General features: G+C 35.7%; 1 protein-coding gene across 1 annotated transcript in view; it reads right to left on the bottom strand.

Annotated features, from left to right (window-relative positions):
- The window catches only part of LOC124157292, a 51,749-nt gene that overhangs the window by 14,600 nt on the left and 15,780 nt on the right, over positions 1-21,369 (bottom strand). The window contains exons 2-14 of the mRNA XM_046531890.1: positions 12,866-12,934; positions 12,605-12,775; positions 12,155-12,318; positions 11,385-11,649; positions 9,745-9,980; positions 8,022-8,192; positions 6,816-6,989; positions 6,284-6,508; positions 5,581-5,778; positions 4,811-4,947; positions 2,608-2,775; positions 1,810-2,069; positions 1,454-1,623 (exon numbers count right to left, since the gene is read on the bottom strand). Of these exons, the coding sequence (XP_046387846.1) occupies positions 1,454-1,623; positions 1,810-2,069; positions 2,608-2,775; positions 4,811-4,947; positions 5,581-5,778; positions 6,284-6,508; positions 6,816-6,989; positions 8,022-8,192; positions 9,745-9,980; positions 11,385-11,649; positions 12,155-12,318; positions 12,605-12,738 (2,302 nt within the window). The 5' untranslated portion in view covers positions 12,739-12,775; positions 12,866-12,934. The remainder of the gene's footprint in view (positions 1-1,453; positions 1,624-1,809; positions 2,070-2,607; positions 2,776-4,810; positions 4,948-5,580; positions 5,779-6,283; positions 6,509-6,815; positions 6,990-8,021; positions 8,193-9,744; positions 9,981-11,384; positions 11,650-12,154; positions 12,319-12,604; positions 12,776-12,865; positions 12,935-21,369) is intronic.

The following is a 21,369-nucleotide window of genomic DNA, read 5'->3' on the forward strand; positions in this document are numbered from 1 at the left end:
CGTGAAATGTCATATCTACGGTGAACAACGGAGATTAGCACGCCACTGACAATTTTTACACTACTGTTAGACATTTATCGATAGCGTAATAGCACTTTTTACAATTCAATCACGATGGAACACTGATAACTCTTGGCCGATATTTTTCAACCTTGTCAAACTTTGTGCATTACAACCACTGGCACTGTGATTATTAGCAGTAGCTTAACGGGAGATGTCACGTTGAAAATAACACTATTTTGGCACAAAAATGTTTCTAGATGTCTCCAATCAGCGAGCAAAAGTTGCATTGACTGGAATTCACCCCATAATACAAGCACAGACAGTCCTAAACGACGAATTCTCCGGTACCTACGAATAAACGGATGAAGTTATTGTATATAAAAGCTAAGCGGACATCAGTAAACATCAAAATCGTTCTAATTACATACTTAAATGAATGATATGCCGTCGATAACATCAACTTACAATTAACGTATCCCCCTTCCAATGGCTGTGGCTCAGACTCCTACAACGATGTTATTTAGGTATAATCAAATTTTTGGTTTAACTGCTCCAGTTTTATATTTTATGCCCTTACTCAGATATTAATATTATAAATAATGCAAAATACGAGGGCTTCCAAGCCTCTATCGTCGGATATTTATCTTTAAATATAAAATAATCAACACGTCTAACAAACAAAGCTCTCACAACTGCTGGAAACTATTACAAACAATCACAACAATAGCTTCGCGTGATGTTTAGGCACCTTTGACGTCATCGAGGCTTCGTCGGCAGTGGCTTGGGGGGTGAGGGAGTTTTTCCCGCGCTTTAAAATTCGTTATATTTATCATTAAATATCTCGCGAAGGAAAACTCAGATTTACATGCGGTTTTCTTTGTTGTATTCAGAAAATAATTTTCTGTCCGCCTATGAAATAAAAAAAATTCATGCAAGTTCCCCATTAAGATGCATTACCTGCATTGATAAACAGGTTCGAAGCTGACCTAAAAAAAGTATCTTGTGAAGAATTGTGTCTTTAAAAGTTCTACAACACATCCCCATAAAAATTGCCACAAAAGAAGACTTTATGATTTTTATGTAACTAGGTACTGAACGTGTTTGGTATATTGTCTGTGAAATTTGAAATATATATAAATTCTTATTGGTCATATAAATTCAATGACATAACCTATACTTGTGTATTGTGTTCCCTCCGTAGCGTAAGATCTCTGGACAAATAAAATTATTACATTATTATTGTTGTTTTTAATTGGCAAGTAGGCTAAAATATTATTAAAATTATCATTAAAATGTTATAAATATGTATTGGTAAGTTGGTCACTTATATTCCTTATGCTTCCCCACATGTATACACCCTATATTTGTACCTCCTTTCCCCATTATTATTCTGGATAATATTAGCTCATAAACAAAGGAAAGAGAATTTGAGTAAAATAAATTTCCTTACATGGATCAAAGGCTTGTGGTAGCTCTGGAGTTTCATACCAATATCGGTCACCATGTTTGAGGCGAAGAAATTGATCAGCCATGAGGCATGAAAATGTAGGTCCCAGAAGTCCTTCTCCTATGGGTATTTCTGACAAGCTGCCAGAATACATATCCACATCATCAACAGAACTGAAAGTACAAGTAAATTTGAAGAGGTTGGGTATTAATGAAATAGTTAGAAAGCCATAAAATATGGCTATGTGAATAACCTCAATGAAAGAAAACATATACAGATGTAATAATAAAAAAAATGTTACTTCTACGATCGTAAGAAAACTTGAGATATGTTGAAAAGAAAAGCTAAAATCAACTCACTTGTACAATGAGGCTAGACGTTGCAATGCAGCTTCATCCATTTCACCCTTCAGGTCAGAAAAGGAGGTAGGTCGAGACAAACCACAATATTCCCTCCATTCTGGATATGACGGCAAACCATGATCCCTGCCACGCTGAACATTTAACGATGCCAAATCAAGTCCATAGCCTTTCTTCTTTCCCTTCAGTTTAGCCCCTGATTTCTCCATGGCCTTGTCATAGTCCTCACTCCACTTCTGCTGAAACAAATGCTGAGTGACCTGTTCAAATAAATTTATCAACCATTAGAACACACGTAATTCAAGATGATTGCTATCCTGAAAATGAAAAATAGCAAAGATAGCCTAAAAATTTGATTCCCTATAATACAGGGAATCATATTCGAATGTTTTCTTCTGTTACAATGTAAAGTGGCCTATATACCTAATTCAATTCAGTTTACATAACAGAATACTTATTGCAAAGCTTTAATGGGCTGATGGATTATTTTGGAAATGCAGATCATATCTGAATGGTGATTGAACATATCTTTGGTTTTATTTAATTTTAAAATATTGGATTTCATTATCTTTGCAAATTATATGAGGGGATATTATTACTTTTTATAAAAGTGCCTTTTTCAAGGAAATTTTTAAAATGAAACATACAAGACTGAAAATATTAAACAAAAATAATATAAATTATGCATTCCTAAAATGAAGTATTGCAAGGAACAAGATCATACAGGTTTCATTTGTAATGGAAATTCAAAACCACAATTAAATATAAAAAATAATAATTATTAGAAACAGCTGATACCTCTGGGGTGATGTATGTGTCCACTCTCTGCACATCTGTGTTCAGTGCTCCCTTCAAAGCACTGGTCATCTGTCCTGGAGAGTACAGGATGTATGGGTTGAACAAAATTTTATGCAGTTCTACATACTCTTCACTCGATGTGTCATTTCCTAATATTTTCATCAGTGTCTGAGGAAAAAATTACCAGATTAGTTGGAATCATTCACTGCATATTAAAGCCATCATCAAAAAAGATCAGGCAACAGAGGTGGACAAAGGGGGAGGGAACAGACCAGGGGATAATATACAGTTGTTATAAGGTTCCAAAATTCAAATTTCTATGATGTTCCCAGACTAATTCCATTATTGTCCCTAATTTTACACACTATCCTCGAAATTATTCATAATATTAGGTGCGCAACTAAGTTCCCGCTGTTTTTTGAACGAATATAGAACTTTATCGTGAAAAAATAGTTATAAATGAATAATTCAAAGTATTGAGCATCGCTAGCTACAACTTTTCCTCATCATTGTGGCAGAGGCCTATACCGTAACGGTAAAAATGTTCATTTTTTGAGGCTACCCACAAATCATGTCATTTTTTGGCGTCTTTGTATGAGCGCAACTGCAGATCAGTCAGACCATGTACCATATAATAGAACAAGTAATAATTGGATGGCGTAATATCTGGGGAATACAGCAGGGGGGGGGGGGTCAGGACTTCCCATTTGAGCATTTACAGGTAGGTTTTAACGGGTTTTGCAATGTGGGGTCGAGGGTTGTCATGCACTAGAATCATAAGGAATCCAAGTTCCTTGCTTTTGCATGAATCCCAACACATCCAATCACTTGGAAATAGATTGATGGGTAACTCCTAATATATAAGCAAGTTCTTCTTGAGTTTGATACTGATCTTCATAGAGCAATGCCTCCAATTCAGCGTCTTCGAAGGTTTTTGGTCTTCCTTCACATCAGCATTGGAATGACTGTCTTTGAAGTGACAGAAGCAATCATGGCATGTTGTTTCACTTAGATCAGCATCTCCGTAAACTTTTCAGAGCTCTCGATGCACTTCAGCCTCTGTTTTCTTCAAATGAAAGAAGAAAATAAACACTCCCTGCAAAGGACGGTTGCCTGGCACAAACTCTGACATTTTCATGCAACAATAAAGATATGACGCTAAAAAAAACTTGCCATTGTAGTCGAGCAGTTTGTTTACCAAATGTCTAAGCTTGATTCGTGACATTTCCGATACGTCAAAATGGACCACAAATCAATGCTAGAGCCATCTGTTAACAAACAGCGGGAACTTAGTTGGGCACCTAATATGTATGAAGAGCATGTGTGAATAAAATGCATAATTGTTTTAGAAATATGTAAATATACATACAAATTCCATTTAAACTTATTTCTTTTCAATCATCACGCAGAAAAAAGTAACTAATAAACTAAATTTCAGCCAACTAAAAGTCACAAAAATGCAACCTCTCAGCCAGCCAACAGCTTGTTTTTTTTTTAGTCTTAAGTTATAAACCACATTTTCCCTAATGCCAAGAGTGAAATATCCTGACTTTTTCCTGATTTTCCTGACCTTTTTCAAATATCCTGACTTTAACCTGATAACCCCAGCTTACCAAAGCAGTAAAAACTAAAAACCTTGAAATAGTGCCTCCTCCCTACTGGGTCAAAACTTACACTGCATAAAATCAAAGTTTTTATGGAGGCACTCCTTGGTACAAGTATTTAGTAATATATTCTGACAAATTAATCTACAGTAATTGAAGCTATTAAGTTGAAAAATAAGTCTTGAAAATCCAAAATCTTTCACGGGAGAGCCCCAGAACTCCAATTTGTCTATGGGGTTTTCCTTCAAGACCCACGGGTGTACACTGTACACCTCCCAGGCAAGCAGCAGGCAAGCATATTGGAATTTAAGCACCCCCTGATACTCAGCTATTCTATAGATACTGAGTACCTACTATCAAATAACACAATATTAGTAAGCATATGACAGTTTTTCTATTGACTAGTTTTGTTTATAAATGCATGTTCCCATAATTTTACATTTAATATCTCAATAAAGTAGTCTATGCTCCAAAGGAATTTGTTCACTTTTAGCAAATATGACTGATAGACTCTGATTACTCTTATCCACCAAAATAAATATCTCACTACCCACCAATCTTTTCCTCCCCCTCAAGAAAGAAAGACATTGATTACTCACAGGTAGCAATGTGTGTGCAAATCTAAATGCAGCAGTTGCAAAATTATTGGCTACAGCAGGATTCACATCTGGGTCATAGGTGCTTGAGTAGCCTTTTTTCTGTGGGGCAAGTTGCAGCTTACTCATCATAGAAGGCCCTGTAAGGTAGTGATGAAAACATTGGAAATAACTATGGAAGTTAACATTTTCATAGCATGGCAAATTATTGATGCAAATTCTTTATTTTTTATGATTCATTGATCTACAATTCACTAGTATATGTGAGCATATTTTTCTATATCCTCACAAGTCCATCATCAGCCATCAATTACTGATGATTATGTATTCATGCTAAAGAACTTCTGAACATAAATTTATTAAGAAAAATTTATTTAAGAGTATGTTAACTACATCGGGGGTTCTAGTTTTCATAGGGAAATTATATCCAAATGAGCTTGATAACGTAGGATCTGCTATGAAATTCTGGATCTCCAACTACATTCCTTGATGCATAGGGGCAACAATTTTAAAACCCTTCTATTTTCATTTTAAGGTCAAAGTTGAGAAGACTAAATTTCTGCGGCTACTTTATGATGCTAACCATTTAAAAGGGTAACAGAAATACAGTCATCTCACCCTCCTTCTAAACACAATTACATACATGATTGCATTTCAAACTGTCCTCCCAATACAGTCTAGAATTCACCAAACATGGGCACAGAACCCAGTTTCATAGCAGTCATATATTTCCCTAAGGAAAGCGATGAAAAGTATCACTTAGATTCACTTACCAAGAACAATGGGAAGGAATTCATTGTAAGTAATGTGCTGCATCTGAGCTGCCATAATATGTCGACCTTCTTGATAGAGTTTTTCATCAGACCAGGTTGGATTCATTTTGGCAAGCTCTCGAACAATTCTGTTGTGCTCTCGAGCCAGCAAGAGATGCATTGTAGTCAAATGCAAGTTTTCATTGGCTCTCGTGTCCCCTGGAAAACAGAATGCAAAAATTTCATAGAAATCTAAATCAAAGAATAATATACATATAATGGAGCAACTCATCTACATATTATACCTTCAACGCACATGAAAGCAAAAGCCTAGTTAGCTGGCAAGAATGATTCACTGTATCATTTTTCTCTTGGTACATTCAGGAATACATACAAGAATTTACGATTAAAATCTCTGTAAGATGTTTGCATGTGTGTGTGAAGGCATGCTCATTAAAATTCACTAAAACAGTTCCTAAAATCTTTCTGTCATCAGAATCCTTCCACATTTAAAGAAAGCTGTACCTATGTTTTAGAGATGTGAACATTTTGGGAACTATATCCCCTCTTATGTGATGCTATCAGCCAACTTTTACCAAATGATCTGTATCACATTACGATGCTCCATTATACAGAGAGAAAAAATTTGGTTTGTTCATACTTCTCTACTGTATGTGCATAAGTTATTTTTTATATTTAATATTGCTGTACTGATAATACTTACCAGATTTAAAGCAGTATTTCCCATCAGCATTCATTTCAGGCTTGTTGCATCCATCTTTTGGATCAGTTGAGACAGGGAGAAGCTCGCGACCATCAGGAGTAATCATCATTTCAAGTTCCCCTTTCTTGCTTGTAGATCGAAGATGCTTAGCTTGCTCCTCTGATGACCCATACACCACAGAGCCATCAATAAAACTTGTTATCTGATTGAGTTGCTCCCTTGGGCCTATGCAAATAGAGAGAAAAGAAGCAATGATAATACCTTAGATGAAGTGAAATCACGAGGATTAGTGAAGAAAAGTTCTTGAAGTTTCTTGGGTGTTTGGTATCAGTCCTTGTCATACACCCAAATAGAAGTTATAGGGATAAAATTGATGGACATGAATTATAAAGTGGGAAGATGGCTTTGATTGATAATGAAAGAATTGCCTCCTCACAATATTCCAGCAGAGCCTAATTGAATTTGTAAAAAATCACTCAATTTCAGCTTATTTTAAAGGAATGAAACGTAGTGATGGGTTAATGCAACTGACCTAAGTTGCAGGTGGGAGCTGGGGCAGATCTAACAAAATTCATGCATGACATTCCATAATCAGCATAATAAGGATCCTCTGGTGACAGTTTCACTGGATAACATTCAGGATTGACATTGTCTGAGGCTACTTTTCCGTCTTCTGTACAGCAGGAGATTGGCGTTCCATCACTGCCTGAGAATATTTAAAAAAATATTTTATTTCCTGTTTGGATCATACAACATCAAAAATATATATGTAGTCACTTCAATAATAACTGGACCATTAGAATAACATTTTTTTCATTCTTAACCTTTTCCCTACCGTACACGTATATATACGTGTGGACGTTTCCTGACCCGGGAGACCACGGGCGTATATGTACGTGTGAGATTTTCCCGGTCAAGAAAACGAAACCCGTATATATACGTTTTCTAGCTCTCCCCCTTTCAGGACGGTCATGGGTTTAGGTCGCCTTTGTCTCGGGACCCAATGCTTCGGGGTTTAGGATTAACCCTCCGAATCCGGGAGCAGGTACCCGGACCCTTCGTCTTTTATAACCCCTCTCAGCGGTAAGGGACAGCGGTCATACAATTGTTTATAGAGTCAATTTTTGAAATAAAAATTTGTTCATTTCTCAAGAAATATAAACAAAGAATTGAATTGTTTGTCTTTTGAGCAGCGTTTAGAATTTTTAAACGAAATTCTACGACAAATATTAACTTATATCTCGAGTTATGTATAAACATCAACATGGAAATTGTTGCTGCGTTAAATGCTTTGATAATGGCCTTAGAACTTCGTTTAAAATTTGACATCAGATAAAAATGAGGAATTATATTCTATGTCTGTAATTTACGTGCAAGCAACAATTATCCATTTGCTAAATACATATAAGCAATACATAAGTTGACCGCGAACCAATGCCGCAGGTATGGTCGTAAAACTGGAAAGGAGGGAGCACAACTACTCTCGGAGTCCGAGATAATGCGGAGTCCCACCGTGGAGGGGTCGAATAAGGTTCAGCGAGACCCTTCTTAACGAATGCCCTCCAAAAATGCTCCGTACCACGAGAAAGAAGAGTCTCTTGAGGCTCGGTACAGCAGTCAAGCTAAGACGAAAACTCCGCGGTCTCGAAAGGGTTAAGAGTGAAATATGCATGTTATTTTATATAGCTCAACACAAAACAATACATTAGTCACAAATTATCGAATATGTATTACTTACTTTTACTGAGTGCAGTGGCAGTAATATCATGATCAAAGAATTGTCCCCAAACTGCAAGCATAACAGTGAAATTTGGATCGTTGCGATAAATTGGGCGGTGGACAGTAAGGCTGACATCTCTAGCAGATGGCAAAAGACTTCCATCTTTCGCTGCACGAGGAGCAGAGACACCTGATGACAGAATGTAAGAAATTATATTAAATCGATTGTATCTTGATTTTTTTATTCTCTCTATTTAATGTTTATTCTGTGTCTTTGGTTATAGGCCTAGCAGAATTTTAAATGCACAATTTTCCCAATGTTTTGGTATATTTATTCAACTTCACCAGGATGAAAAAATTAAACCATATTTTTCCACAGAATATTTTATTGGTACACTATCATATTTTCAACGCTCCGCATCATCCTCGGGTGAGGAGTACATTGTTCCATCATCTTAAATACCTGATGTATAAACTAGAGGGATCACAGGGTGGGGGGTGGATAAACTGCAGAGGCAGGGGGAGGGTGGAAAGGGAGGGGTTGGGTCTTCCCCAGGTTGTAAAAGCCAAGGGAAAGTGGGAGGATGGGGAGGTAGGTATGGGCGATGAATGTAAGCTGACTAACTGCCCCTACCTACTTCCCCATCCTCCCAAATTCCCTTCGCATTTACAACCTATGGAAGACCCAAAATCTCCCCTTCCAGCCTCCCAACCTCCAGGAGAAGAGCTCCAAACCAGGTGAGGAGCAATGTACTCCGAACCTGAGGATGACGCGGAGTGTCAAAACCATGGTAGTCTGTGGAAAAACAAAGTTAAATTTTTCATCCAAAATGAGAAAATTCCATAAGGTATTGCCAGAAACCACCAACTTCAACTTCGTCAGGACTATGAATGAATATGAGTGCATAAATTTAATGCATAAAAGGTTATAACAATGCTTTGCTATTGTAAAAAATATTTTTATAACCTTTTATGGCTTTTATGTAGCAAAATAATGTGCTCATATTCATTCATAGTCCTGATGAAGGTGTATAAATATACTCAACGCTGGTAAAAATTGCATTTAAAATTATTTAAAACCTTAATAACAAGACACTGAATCAACATCAATTATATCATAATTTAGGTGTTAAAGCAATTTTTAAAAATAAGTATACATGGGACATAATACGGAGACACAATAAGGAGAAAATGTTACATTAGCTACTTAAAAATATGAAAACACACTAGAAAAAACACACTAGGAAGATGTAAAAGCAATTTTTAAAAATAAGTATACTTAGGACATAATACGGAGACACAATAAGGAGAAAATGTTACATTGGCTACTTAAAAATATGAAAACACACTAGGAAAAATGTTAAAAGCTAAATTAATGACCCAGAGATATTATACACATGTTTTGAAAGGCCATTTAAAAAAATCAAATCATGTAAATAGATTTTTCTTGCCAAATCTGAGTTACATAGAAAAGAAAATATTTCCAGGCCATATTTTGTTGAATTTTTGCCAGAACTTTTATTAACCTTAAGGTGTTTTGATTAATATATGTACATACAAAATGTAGGTACATGCAACAGGAAAATTATCTAGAAAAGTTTACGAAAACTGCATTGAAATTCATGAAACAGTTTTCTGTCAGGAATTAAGGAAGGGAATTTCGGTCAGGAATGTCAGGAACTGCATCACATGGAAGTATCCTTCTATTTATATGTATGTATTGAAAGCAGAAAATTGTTTACCATCAGAGTAGTCAGGAGGTATCACTCTACGAAGAGGTCGCATGGCTACACCCCAGTCAGGATGCACCAAGTTGTTACAAGATCCATCCATTGTACGGTACCGTGAAGGGGGGCAATCAGTGGATGAGGTATTCATTCCTGCTTTGAGACTCTTAGATTTGCATACCATTCCAGTGGGAATATAGTAGGGGTTTACTTGAGGGCCTTTACCCACGGAATGCTTCATTGGCTTTCCCCTGCAATGTCAAAAAAATATTGTTACTGGTATAGTATTCGGAGGAGGCGACTGACAGCTTATGTTATCAGCTTTACATGAGGGAGGAAAGGGTAGGGAGAAAAAAGGTGTTGGCAGTTGCCTGTTCTTAATGAAAGGCACCACTGTGACCTTGGCTTCATGTCCTTTCTGAAAGATGGATTGCAGAGCTTGGAGCAGTGGTGTAACTAGGAATTTCGTTCCGGGAGGGGGGGGAGGGTCCAAAACAAGGAGGGAAAATTTTTGAAAAATAGGGTTCTAAGTAATGGGTTTTAAACTAATTTTAACACTTTCCATAATCGAAAAGCTTCATTTGTAAAAGAAATACTTTGTAAATTCATAATTTTTCTATTCGTATTTTGTTTTCTTTTATGAGGGAAAATAATTGTGTTTTTATATTTCGGGGGGGGGGGGGGGGGTCCGGACCCCACGAACCTGGCTACGCCACTGGCTTGGAGTGCCCACTACAAAGCACTCAAGCAAGGATACAGCAGCTATGAAAAATCTCTGCCACCACCAGGATTTGAACCAGTGCCCTCAGGGTGGGCAAGCCACCAACCCTCTCCCCCACAGCAATATTTCTTAGAATTTGGTTCAATACAAAATTTATAATCCACAAAAGATGATAGACATTGAATAACAGGAAACACAAAAAAAAACCATATGCATTTTGGTAGGTACTGAATTTTTGAGAACAACCTTTCCTCTTCCCCAGATGCCTAGATTTCATGCGGTTCCAGCTATCTAACAAAATTAACTGCTTTGATACAAAATTTTCCCAAAATATATCAATTTGAATTTTACTTTGTGTTTTCAATCATGGTGAATATCTGAGGTTAGATGACACAGCAAATGTATGTGCTGGTGAATGATGTTTCCATAGGAGTTTAAAGGAAAGCCATTATGAATCACATATTTAAGTAAAAGTATCAAAATTTCATTAATCTGTAGGCAAGAAGTAAATGCCAACATATTTTTAAGATTCTGATTCCTTATCAGAGCTACATATTTAGGAGTACAGTGAAACCTCGATTTTACATTCCCCCATTATACATTTTCCCTGATTTTGCACCGTTTTCATCAGGTTCCCAAACAATACCGCCTTTAGAAAATGATACTCTATTTTACAATATCCTCAATTTTGCACTTTTTGTAAGTGGTCCATTCAAAAGTGTAAAATAGAGGTTTCACTGTATTTATATGTGATTAGAGAGGTTTGTAACAAGAAGACTCTAGAAAAGGGTGTAACCAATGAATGCACTTTAGGATCAGAAGCTAAAGAAAATCACAAAATGGTAACATACAAATACATTATAATAAACAAATCACCAAACTGTAATTTCATTGAAGTTAATACTGATTGTTCAATCCACTGGAAAATGCTTACTTTGTGAGCTCCTGCGTTGCTTTTCCCATCACATATCCCACTCGAGCAGCTTTGATTGCATTTGCTGTGGTCTTAATCGCCTCTTGGTGCATATAAAATGGAGTTCCCAGCTGGAGAATACTCGGGGATGACGGATTACCCATCTTCATTGCTGCTCTTGCTTCTATTTCATCTTTCTGCTGCAAGCTTAATTCTCCAGCCTCGATTGCTTTGGCTATTTGAGCATCTGTAGGCATCGGCCCCGACCAATCCGGAGGTGCAATATCTACATAGATTAAAATAGAAGTAAAATAAAATCATTAAGTTCTATGCTTGCGATGAAGATCTAATTAATTTAAAATGGGGATGGTTAAAATCCAATTTCTGCAGAATTATAATTAATGCTGATAACACTGTAACCTTAAAGTAATAATGTATGCCTAAATTGGTTTATCTGTTGAAAAATATTGCATTGCATGTAATACTTATACAAATAAGATAAGATCAGATTTCTAAACAATTCATTTACATGTACTCATTGGCAGGCAAAAATATTAGGCTATATGCACGACAAAATTCAAAATAAAGAATTGAAGCATTAACAAATCATTGAACATTACTTTGAATATTTTATAATTTCAAATAGATTGGAAAATAAAAGAGAATATGAATGATGTAATTCAATGCTTGGTCAATAATTGAATCATTTTTAAAACGTCCCATTTTTACAACACAAAGATAATACTACATAGTGATCGGACATTTCAGCACTAAAATTTGAAAATATTTACCTGGTCGAGGCCATTTGAGACTAAGTAATTTTTTTAAAGCTGCTGTATTTGCAGGAACGGGCAGGAGAACTTGAGTATTGGTTTCATTGCTAGCTAAATCATCATCTGGGTCATGGTTCATTGAATAGGAGACTGTTATCACCATTGCTGTGACAAATATTCCTCTGAAATTGAACCAAATAAAATAAAATAAATTCCAGTAAAAATTGGAATTAAATTATTTGGTGCATTGATAAAAAATAGATTCAAAATCAAATATGGAACACACAACTACATAATTCATGAACACAAATACTCAACAAACCTTATGACAATAATAATAATGCATGACTTGCTATGAACTTCATCAAATTCAATCATTATCGAATCAATAAAAGTAATACTCAGTAAACAACATTTATTTTTAGAATTAGATGTTTATGCATCAAAGAATAATGAAGGATAACTTACAGCATAGCAGCACACACACAACATTGGAACTGGCGTATTCTATTTCTCCTGTTTCGGTGTCGTTGTGAGAGGAACAAGTATGTTCTACTCTCCTCACCACTGGTTAGTGGCGTCGTTTCTGATGCCATCTTCATTTGGCTTTGTTTAAGTCTCTCTTGCTTTCTGACTAGACTATCATAAATAAAGCGAAATAATTTGTAAGGAATCAAATGCCAAAGGTCAGAGTTAACAAGGAAAATGGTCATAAAATTCTTTACAAACCTCTTCAATCTCCTCTTTCCAACTTCCACATAAGAGCACTTGTTTGAAGCATCAAGTGTTCTTCCAGCCCTAAAAAATGTAATGAATAAACATGTTAAAAATTTGATAATTAATAGGGAACCAAAGAAAAATCAGATAAAGTTCTATACAACTAGCCGTAGGGTTATGAATGAGATGAGGTTAACAGTTCCTAATTGGAGGTAGGCCACATTTTGTAGCCAGTTGAATTTTTTAGAACTCTCTGAATGATAAGTAAGTTATCTAGCATCCAAATTCCTCAAATTGGCTTCACAAAAGATAGAGTCAAGTCAACAAATGCATTTAGAAGTTGTATATTTAATTAATTTTTTTTGCTGTTCAACAAAATGTCGGTATTGCTGTATGCATTCTTTTTGCATGCCACACAAATACTTACTAAATAATGGCACCGTGAGTGTCTAAATAAATTTATTCATCCCACTTTTTGTACACTTCGATCACACTTCAAGTCCACTATGAACTTCCCACATGATTCCTACATGCATTCCGCAAACCTGATTTCTAATTGGGTAAACACAATCTCTTCAAAATGATGAAAATTAATGACTATCGAGGCCCAAAAAAATTGATGGCAATGAACATTAAACTATTTTTTTAACTTCTCCTCTAACTGAGCACAATAATTTTTTCCCAATGCAGATTTTCGTGATAAAGAAAAGGCCCAAAATGTTTTTTTTATTTTATGGCAGAAAGGCTCAGCGGTGCCCTTTTACCAGCATATAAGTGTAAAATAATAGCTGCTTTAAACATGTCGATAGCCTTAAGACCTAGGGTAAAATAATAAAAGTATTTTAATTTCTAATTACAGCGAATTCCATTTCTTCATAAAACTAAAAAACAATTTTTTGCATCCTTCCTGCCTAGTAAATAACTTCCGACAATCAATTTATTTCCCCACTGACAGAAAATATCCAATTGGACCAATCAAATACAAAATGAGAGAAGTATGATTTTTCACTCTCAAGGGCAAATTATTTTCCATTCCTAATCAAACATAGTCAAATAATAATTTATCCTGACCAGAATTCACCACTAATGCAAAAGAATCAGCTTCCATAAAAAGTATTAATTTCTAACATATGGTGCATAAGAAATAGCATTGAATTTTAAGCTGTCCTCGCCAGACATTAAGGGATATCTCAGTCGAAGAGGATCATTTTCAAAGCTTACAGATCATGTATAACGAATCGAATTAAATTATATTTATCCTGCTACGTAGGCAACTTCCTTTGCATCCCTCCGTTCATGCAGTAATCCCAGTACAGACCGTAGGGAAATTCCACAGACTTTGAGTATGACTGCGGAGCATAAAGCCATAAAATGAAGGAGGGGTAGGTCACGCGCTTTGCGGAAGATAAAAAAGCTGCAGTGGAGCTTTTGAATATAACCTTATTTCTACGCGTAGATTAATGTGGTGACATAGGCCTTGAGTTGCTTGGTTTGCGGTCTCTACAGAACCTTTGTAACGCTAGAACGGCCGATTCAACGTTTTGAAGACTGTCCCCTTTTTGCCACTTAACACCTGAGGCCAAGGGCGTACCCAGGATCAAAACTAGGGGGGGGACCCATGGTTGTTCAAGTTGTAGGTAAGATTTAAGCATGGAAGATGTGAATTAAATCAACATTTTAAGGAAAATGTAACAGCTCTTTATTGGTTTTTAAATTTATTTGCTAGAAAAAATATTATTTTCCTTAAAGACATTTGCGATTTTTTTTTCTAGGTGGGGGCAGCTGCCCCTCGCTGGGTACGCCCCTGCCTGCAGCAATGTAGCCTTCGCTGGCCGTCAATACTCGAGTCGTGGAGGTAAGGTTAAAATATATCCGTGGGTTCAAATATCTTTGGCTTGAACATAGAAAACTGCCATCTATTATACAACCTATCCATGGGAAATTCACAGTAGGCGGTGGTGTGCGTCATAATAATTGTTCCTTATTCAAATATAACATTCAATCCTAAATGATGATAAGGTTGCAAAAATTGTCAACTCTCCTCGCTAGACAGAAAGGGATATTTCAGGCGATGAAGTCTACTGTCAAAGCTAACAAGAGAATCGAAACTCCAGGGCGGTCTCGCAAGGTTACACTCCCGGGCCGGGTTTTAAGCTTTCGCTTTTTACTCCTGCACCACGGAAGGAGGAGGACATGGAAAGAAAAGGTAGGAGGCGCCGCCGCGATAGAAGCCCGACGAAGCCTCCATGGAGTGGAAGGGATGAGGAATCCCGCACCGTCACAAAGGCGGGCGGGTCCTACTACTAGTGAAACCATGCTTTAATGTTTCTATAGAAAAGAAAAAAAATTCCTATGAGGAAGAAAATTCCGGCGATTTTTCGTACTGTCAAAGCCAACAGCGAATTTATTACTATATACATATACAGGCATCCCCCGAGTTACGTATGTCTCGACTTACGTAAATCCGTACTTACGTAAGCGATAACCGTATTTCAAATGATTACGTTAATTTTCGAATGCGAGCGCGAAGAAGTAGATATTCGCTCGTACAACCTATGGTAGAAAAAATATCGAATAGTTATAGAGTTTTTTACGTGCTAAAAATAACAAAGTGACCCATTTTTGTCATTCCTCGAAGGAAATTTCATTAATTTCTGTAGAAAAATCGCTTATAAATCCCAAGTCAGCAATCAACGTGAAAATTTGCAGTTCTAGCGATGGATGTGGTGGCGTATGTGGTTGCGCTCATTTCTTTACGATACAACTTGTTATACAGCAATCTCTGAAGCGCCAACGCAAAGGTTCGACTTACGTAAATTTCGACTTACGCATAGTCTGCCGGAACGCATCTCTTACGTAACTCGGGGGATGCCTGTATACAAAATTATATTTATCCTGAGACATAGGCAACCGCCTATTACATGTATTCGTTCAAACAGACACACCATGCAGATAGAGGGGAAATTCCATGGAGAAATTATTACCTCATATTAAAGTGGGAGAGGGTTCCACCCAACTGTTGAGGAAGTCGGTTTCTTTCGGTGATAATGAAATATTCAAGGGGACTGCATAGAGGAAGCCCAATTCTATCTCGTAAGAAGGCTGATTTCTCTTGCCACTTCGGTCGCTTTTCAATCGGTTTTCAAAAATGTCCGTGATTAGTGCAATACAATCAACTTTTTCCAATATTTTGCAGTTTAATGTTTGTGATTGCGAAGAATAACATTGAAAAGTTATGCATTGATAGATCACATTGTCATATACATAAATTTAGGTTAACAACCCGAATTATACCTATTTTCCCGTAAAACTCGGATCACTTTGTCTGTTAGGGATGCGAGTGGCGACTTTTGAAACCCATTCAAATGCAAGGTGGTCGATAACATCTTTAGAGATCGACTTGAGGATCCTGTTTTGTAATATTCGTGGAAATACCATGCACACGGTCACATTGCTTATCCAAAAACACAAAACGAAACTTGACTTCCAGGAAGCCTTTATTATTGTTTTTTTCATCATTCATAGGTACATTGCGAATCTGAAAACGTAAAACGAAACATGACTCCCAGGAAGCCTTCATTATTGTTTTTTCTTTCGATTATTCATGCAATAAGTTTTTACTAACTTGGTATAAATTTGTAAGATTGTAAAATCTTCCACAACCATTTTTTCGTGAATTTTGCCAACCACAATGACCCATTCAACCCTCATTTGTTTCACATCACAAAATATCAGTAACTTGTAAGATGAACAACCAACGCCAAGGCTACATGGATGGAATATTGAAGTAATATCAACATAACCTAATTACTCGTGTTAATTCTATTGAGCTTGGAACATAACATAGTGAGAGATCCTCATGCCTATAGATTAAGGACCAATTACATGAATTAGGTTCTCAGCTGCCCATCCAGACACAAATGATGGAAATGAAACCCTTCCGGGGCTTGAGTTTTGTTATTCTAATTAGTCGTTCGGTGTAATTTTCTCTGGGAGTTGAGGCTGCCGAGCCTCAGCTGCCGACCTTTCAATTGCGTTACATAACCAGTTCATGAAGGATAGATTCAAGTGAGCGCACACGGTATTTTCCGAGGTTCATAGGTTCGCCTCAACTATACTTAATGTAACTACTATACAATGTTTTGAGTTGATTAAATGATAAATGTAACTGTATTTGTAAAAACCGCATGATTATAGTTATTGTTAAAATTTATTATTCTAACAAGTCTTTCTCGTTGTTTTTTTTTCTTCTTTAATTTCATAATTTATTTTGTATTTTCATTATTGAAATTAATACTTCTTACATTTTCCTTTCTTTATTCAACTAATTTACAGCACACATTATATATTTGAATATCCACATCGTTTTTATGCTGTTAGATTTTCAAAAGATGTTCATAAATCTCACCAGCCACTTATTTGAGGAAATTAATTATGGTAACCCCAATTCAGGTTAATTTCATTCCACTTTACTGTTCCATTTATTGCATATGTGTACTTTTTACTCTTTTAAAAAGTGGAATAAAAAGTATTATCTTATTATTGAATATTATTGTTATTATCGATAGCTTCAGAAGTTCTCATGCGCTATTATAGAAAGCCTTCCAACATTAGCACGAGCAAAAGAAAACTTCAGCGTCGAACTTGCCAGCATCTCTCGAGAAAACCAAGCAAATAAAACAAGGATATTAATCCGAGAAAATGATGAAAATCAAGGTTGTATGACTACCTATGCAATCGGCAGAGCTGGAGAGGAGTGCACATGACTTTCCAAGGCTCCCGATGCAGCTAGTTATATAATATGCTTCGTGGGCGACTGACGTGCATATTATTTTTACCGTGAACATAAATATGCAACATATGCACTTCATATCGCTAATTACAAGTTTTCTTACGAACAAACTCGCCAGTTTTCAAATTTCAAAAGTAAAATCGTAGTTTTGAAAGTCTGAACTTCCGAAAGAATTTATTTCATCCCCTACTAAATATGATGAAAAAATAGTTTCTAAGGACTAGATTCGTGCAAGCACAGATATTTTAAGAATTCTATTGAGACAACTGCTCATATTTTCTTTTATTACACACTTCAAAGATCATTTTTCATGGTAACGCCGTTGCATAATGCACAAATTAATGCAGTTTCTTGCGTGAGTACAATCAACGGGAAATTTATAAGTACCGTGAAAAAGTGAAATTGTTCGAACGCTTGCGCCAATTTCGGAACCACCGAACGGGAAATATAACCTGGTCTGATTCCATTAAGAAAAATATTATTTACCATACATTAGTTTAAATAAAAATTGCACTGAGTAAAACTACCAGCACAATTAAAAAATTTTAACCGTCGAAAAAGATCGTTAATTTATATCAAGATAGGGTACTTAAGAATTGATTTTCATGATCATAAATTTACATGCAGTTGGTCTGTCTTTTGGATTCCTAAAGAATTTCATCAAGGAGTCGTCTTTTGGGAAAGCTAATAAAAATCCAACACATCATTTAGGAATAGCACTCGTACGATTAAATATGACTGACGTTTCACTTTCCTCACTTATAACGCACCGTCCCACACATCGAATACACTGTGAATTCAACACGTAATACCAATACCGAAACTGGTATCGAATGGTATAAACTGAAAGCAGGAAATGCACTTTAATTTATGATTGCTTGGACAAGCGTTTGTACGCCTATGCGGAAGAGGACCAACGCGAAACCTTCACATATCTCTACTACGCAGCATTTAATTATACAAAACTGGAAATAGAAACCGCAATAGGAATATGTCCTTGCAAAGTAGATATTTAATTACTAATATATATTGCATTCAATTATTTGATGTAATGAGGTAAAATGTATTGAATTAGTATTAACGGTCGAAACGAAAAAGAAAGATAATCTAAATCCAATCAAAATAAAAAAGGAAATTTTACAAATATTAGAACGCCAATTAACTACCTAAGGTATACAAAATTTAATTCCAAGTAAAAATTAAAAGTAAAAATTTTAATTCCACGCCCGATGATGGAAAGGCAGCTCCATAAATATCATAAAAATTTGTAACTTTTAGGTAGAGCTTGTTTATTTATGCCTCAAGTACCTGATTCAAAAGTTTACATTATATTTATTGCCATGTCATTTTCATTCAAATCATAATTTAATTCAAATACATGAAATAACTATTGAAGTGCTGGTGTTCCTGTTAGTATTCCCTGTTAGAGAAAATATTACAACGATTGCACCATGCACAGGCGCAAAATTAAAAGTAAGTAATTGTAATCTTAACTGTAATCCTACTGATGGCTTTTTCACAGAGTAATTTGTAATTGTAACTAATTAAAAATTCGACAGAGTAGCTATGATTAAGCCCGATTACATTTTTTAAATACTTTTCACTCGGAAAAATCCCTACAATATAGATATATATCTAATACACCAATTTATATTAAAGTCGATATAACCTATGACAGATATAATTAGAGTATTTCCCTGAAAAAGCTTTGCAGTCAGTTTCCATTCCACCCGTACGAGTTGAGCTTTAAATATAGATTGCAACAGCAGTAACACCTTAGTGCCCATTTTAGAAGATGCAGATATAACTAATCATTAAGAGAGCGTGATAGGAATTTTCATTACTTTTGAAATGCTATCATTTTTTTAGAGGACCTTAAAATGCACACTTACCAAATAGCCGTTTTTATGCTGAAGACGACATACGCAAATCCTTCACCTAACGTGATTAATTGGTATTCGAATACATAGAACAAAAATGGAAATACTGATGCACAGCAACTAATACATCGCATTATTTGACAGCTTTTGAAATAACATACAAAATATCGAATTAAAATTAATTTCATTTTTTAAATTATTGAATATTCTAATATTTTTGTGTAGTGTAAATATATGTAGTATTTTTGTAAGTGAACTGTGTAACATCTGCCTTGAATACTAACTATCATCAATTATGATATAAAATGTGGTCAATACTATTGATAAATTTCCCATGCGGCAAGTCCAAAAATGCACAACAACACATGAGACTGGCCCAAAAGCGAATGACATTTCTTTCAAATTAAAGTACAAGAGGTCAAGTATTTCATTAAAATCCTCATTAGAGATGAAGTTTCTACGAGAAGATATATCAACATCAGCTTCCACGCCCTGTTACATAACGGACCTGGCGAATTTCTAGGACGAGAACAAGACACGACGGGACTGCGTAGCACGAGAAAGCAATAAAAATGCGGTGAACACATGATTTGTTGAAATATTCGTAAAAAGTAGTTCAAATCAGTCCACCACATCGCAGCAGGAGTTAAAATGGAGGAAAAAATGTAATTCTATATTCTATAAATATACTATATAGTAATTCTATAAATATACTCGAATATTTTTTTCGATACACAGCATTATCATCGTGCTGTTAATCTGAGATAGTTCTACCCAATCAATAATGAATAAAACTGTCGATGATTCTTATGATCCCACTATGGACCCATTATTTTATGCCCAACTATATTATGTCCTATAGAGCTTTTTGCTTTTGACATTCCCAAACTCCTCCCCTCAGTTTATGACACAGCACAGCGCGATTGGGTTAGATTAATGTATTTATTACTTAAACGCAATTAAAATGTATAAACAAAAAATTAAGAAACAGCCATGAACTAAGTTTTTAGTTTAAGCAGAAAACAATTACTCCTCACGGATTTCAAGCGTGCGAAATAAGATTAAGAAAAGTTTTCAATTCTGAAGTCGTAGCAAAACTAAATCTGGAGTATCAACGTAATCTTGACTAGTAAAATAAACAATTAAATTGACATTTGACCTAAAAGAAATGTTCACTTCCATTCGATAATTATTTATCTTCACCGATGAATTGAAATGACGGGCTTATACTTAGCATTAACAGATATTGCAAGAGTAAGAGCAAGCTAATAATATCGATATGCTGGATTAATAGCTCAAAACATTGCTAATGCTATCCAATAGATTCCCAACCAAGGCACATTCTTCACCACGAATGGACAAAATTTTGCCCATTAATTGCATTCTGCGTTTGCACATTTGAAAAAGGTTTTAGTGAGGGAAGAAGCGGTATACCCTCTCTCGTGTTGGTTCTGCGGTATTTGGTCAACGTGTCTCCGTGCGAAGGTGATACTAATCGAGTAAGGAGTAGGCTTTTGTAACTTTCACGCATCTGCCGGTCAATTATATTCGCTAGATCATCAAAATTTTTTAAAATGATTTCTCATTACCGTAATCTAATGTGTAACAACATAAAATCTGCTTTTATCATCATGCAAACACGGTAATACGAAAGGAGCTATAATATTTTTTTTTCACTTCTCAACTCAATGCTCCCTCTTTCAATTATCGCAAAATTTGATATTTTATGAGGTTTTGCGTAGCATACCAATACTCTCCAAGTACTTTCGGCTAAAGAACTAAAATTTTGAGCAGAAAATTTGGCATGGTTAGAGAATGAGACGAAATTAACTTCTGGACACAAA

Source organism: Ischnura elegans, chromosome 4 (assembly GCF_921293095.1).
Source record: "Ischnura elegans chromosome 4, ioIscEleg1.1, whole genome shotgun sequence".
In the NCBI taxonomy this organism is placed as follows: Eukaryota; Metazoa; Arthropoda; class Insecta; order Odonata; family Coenagrionidae; genus Ischnura; species Ischnura elegans.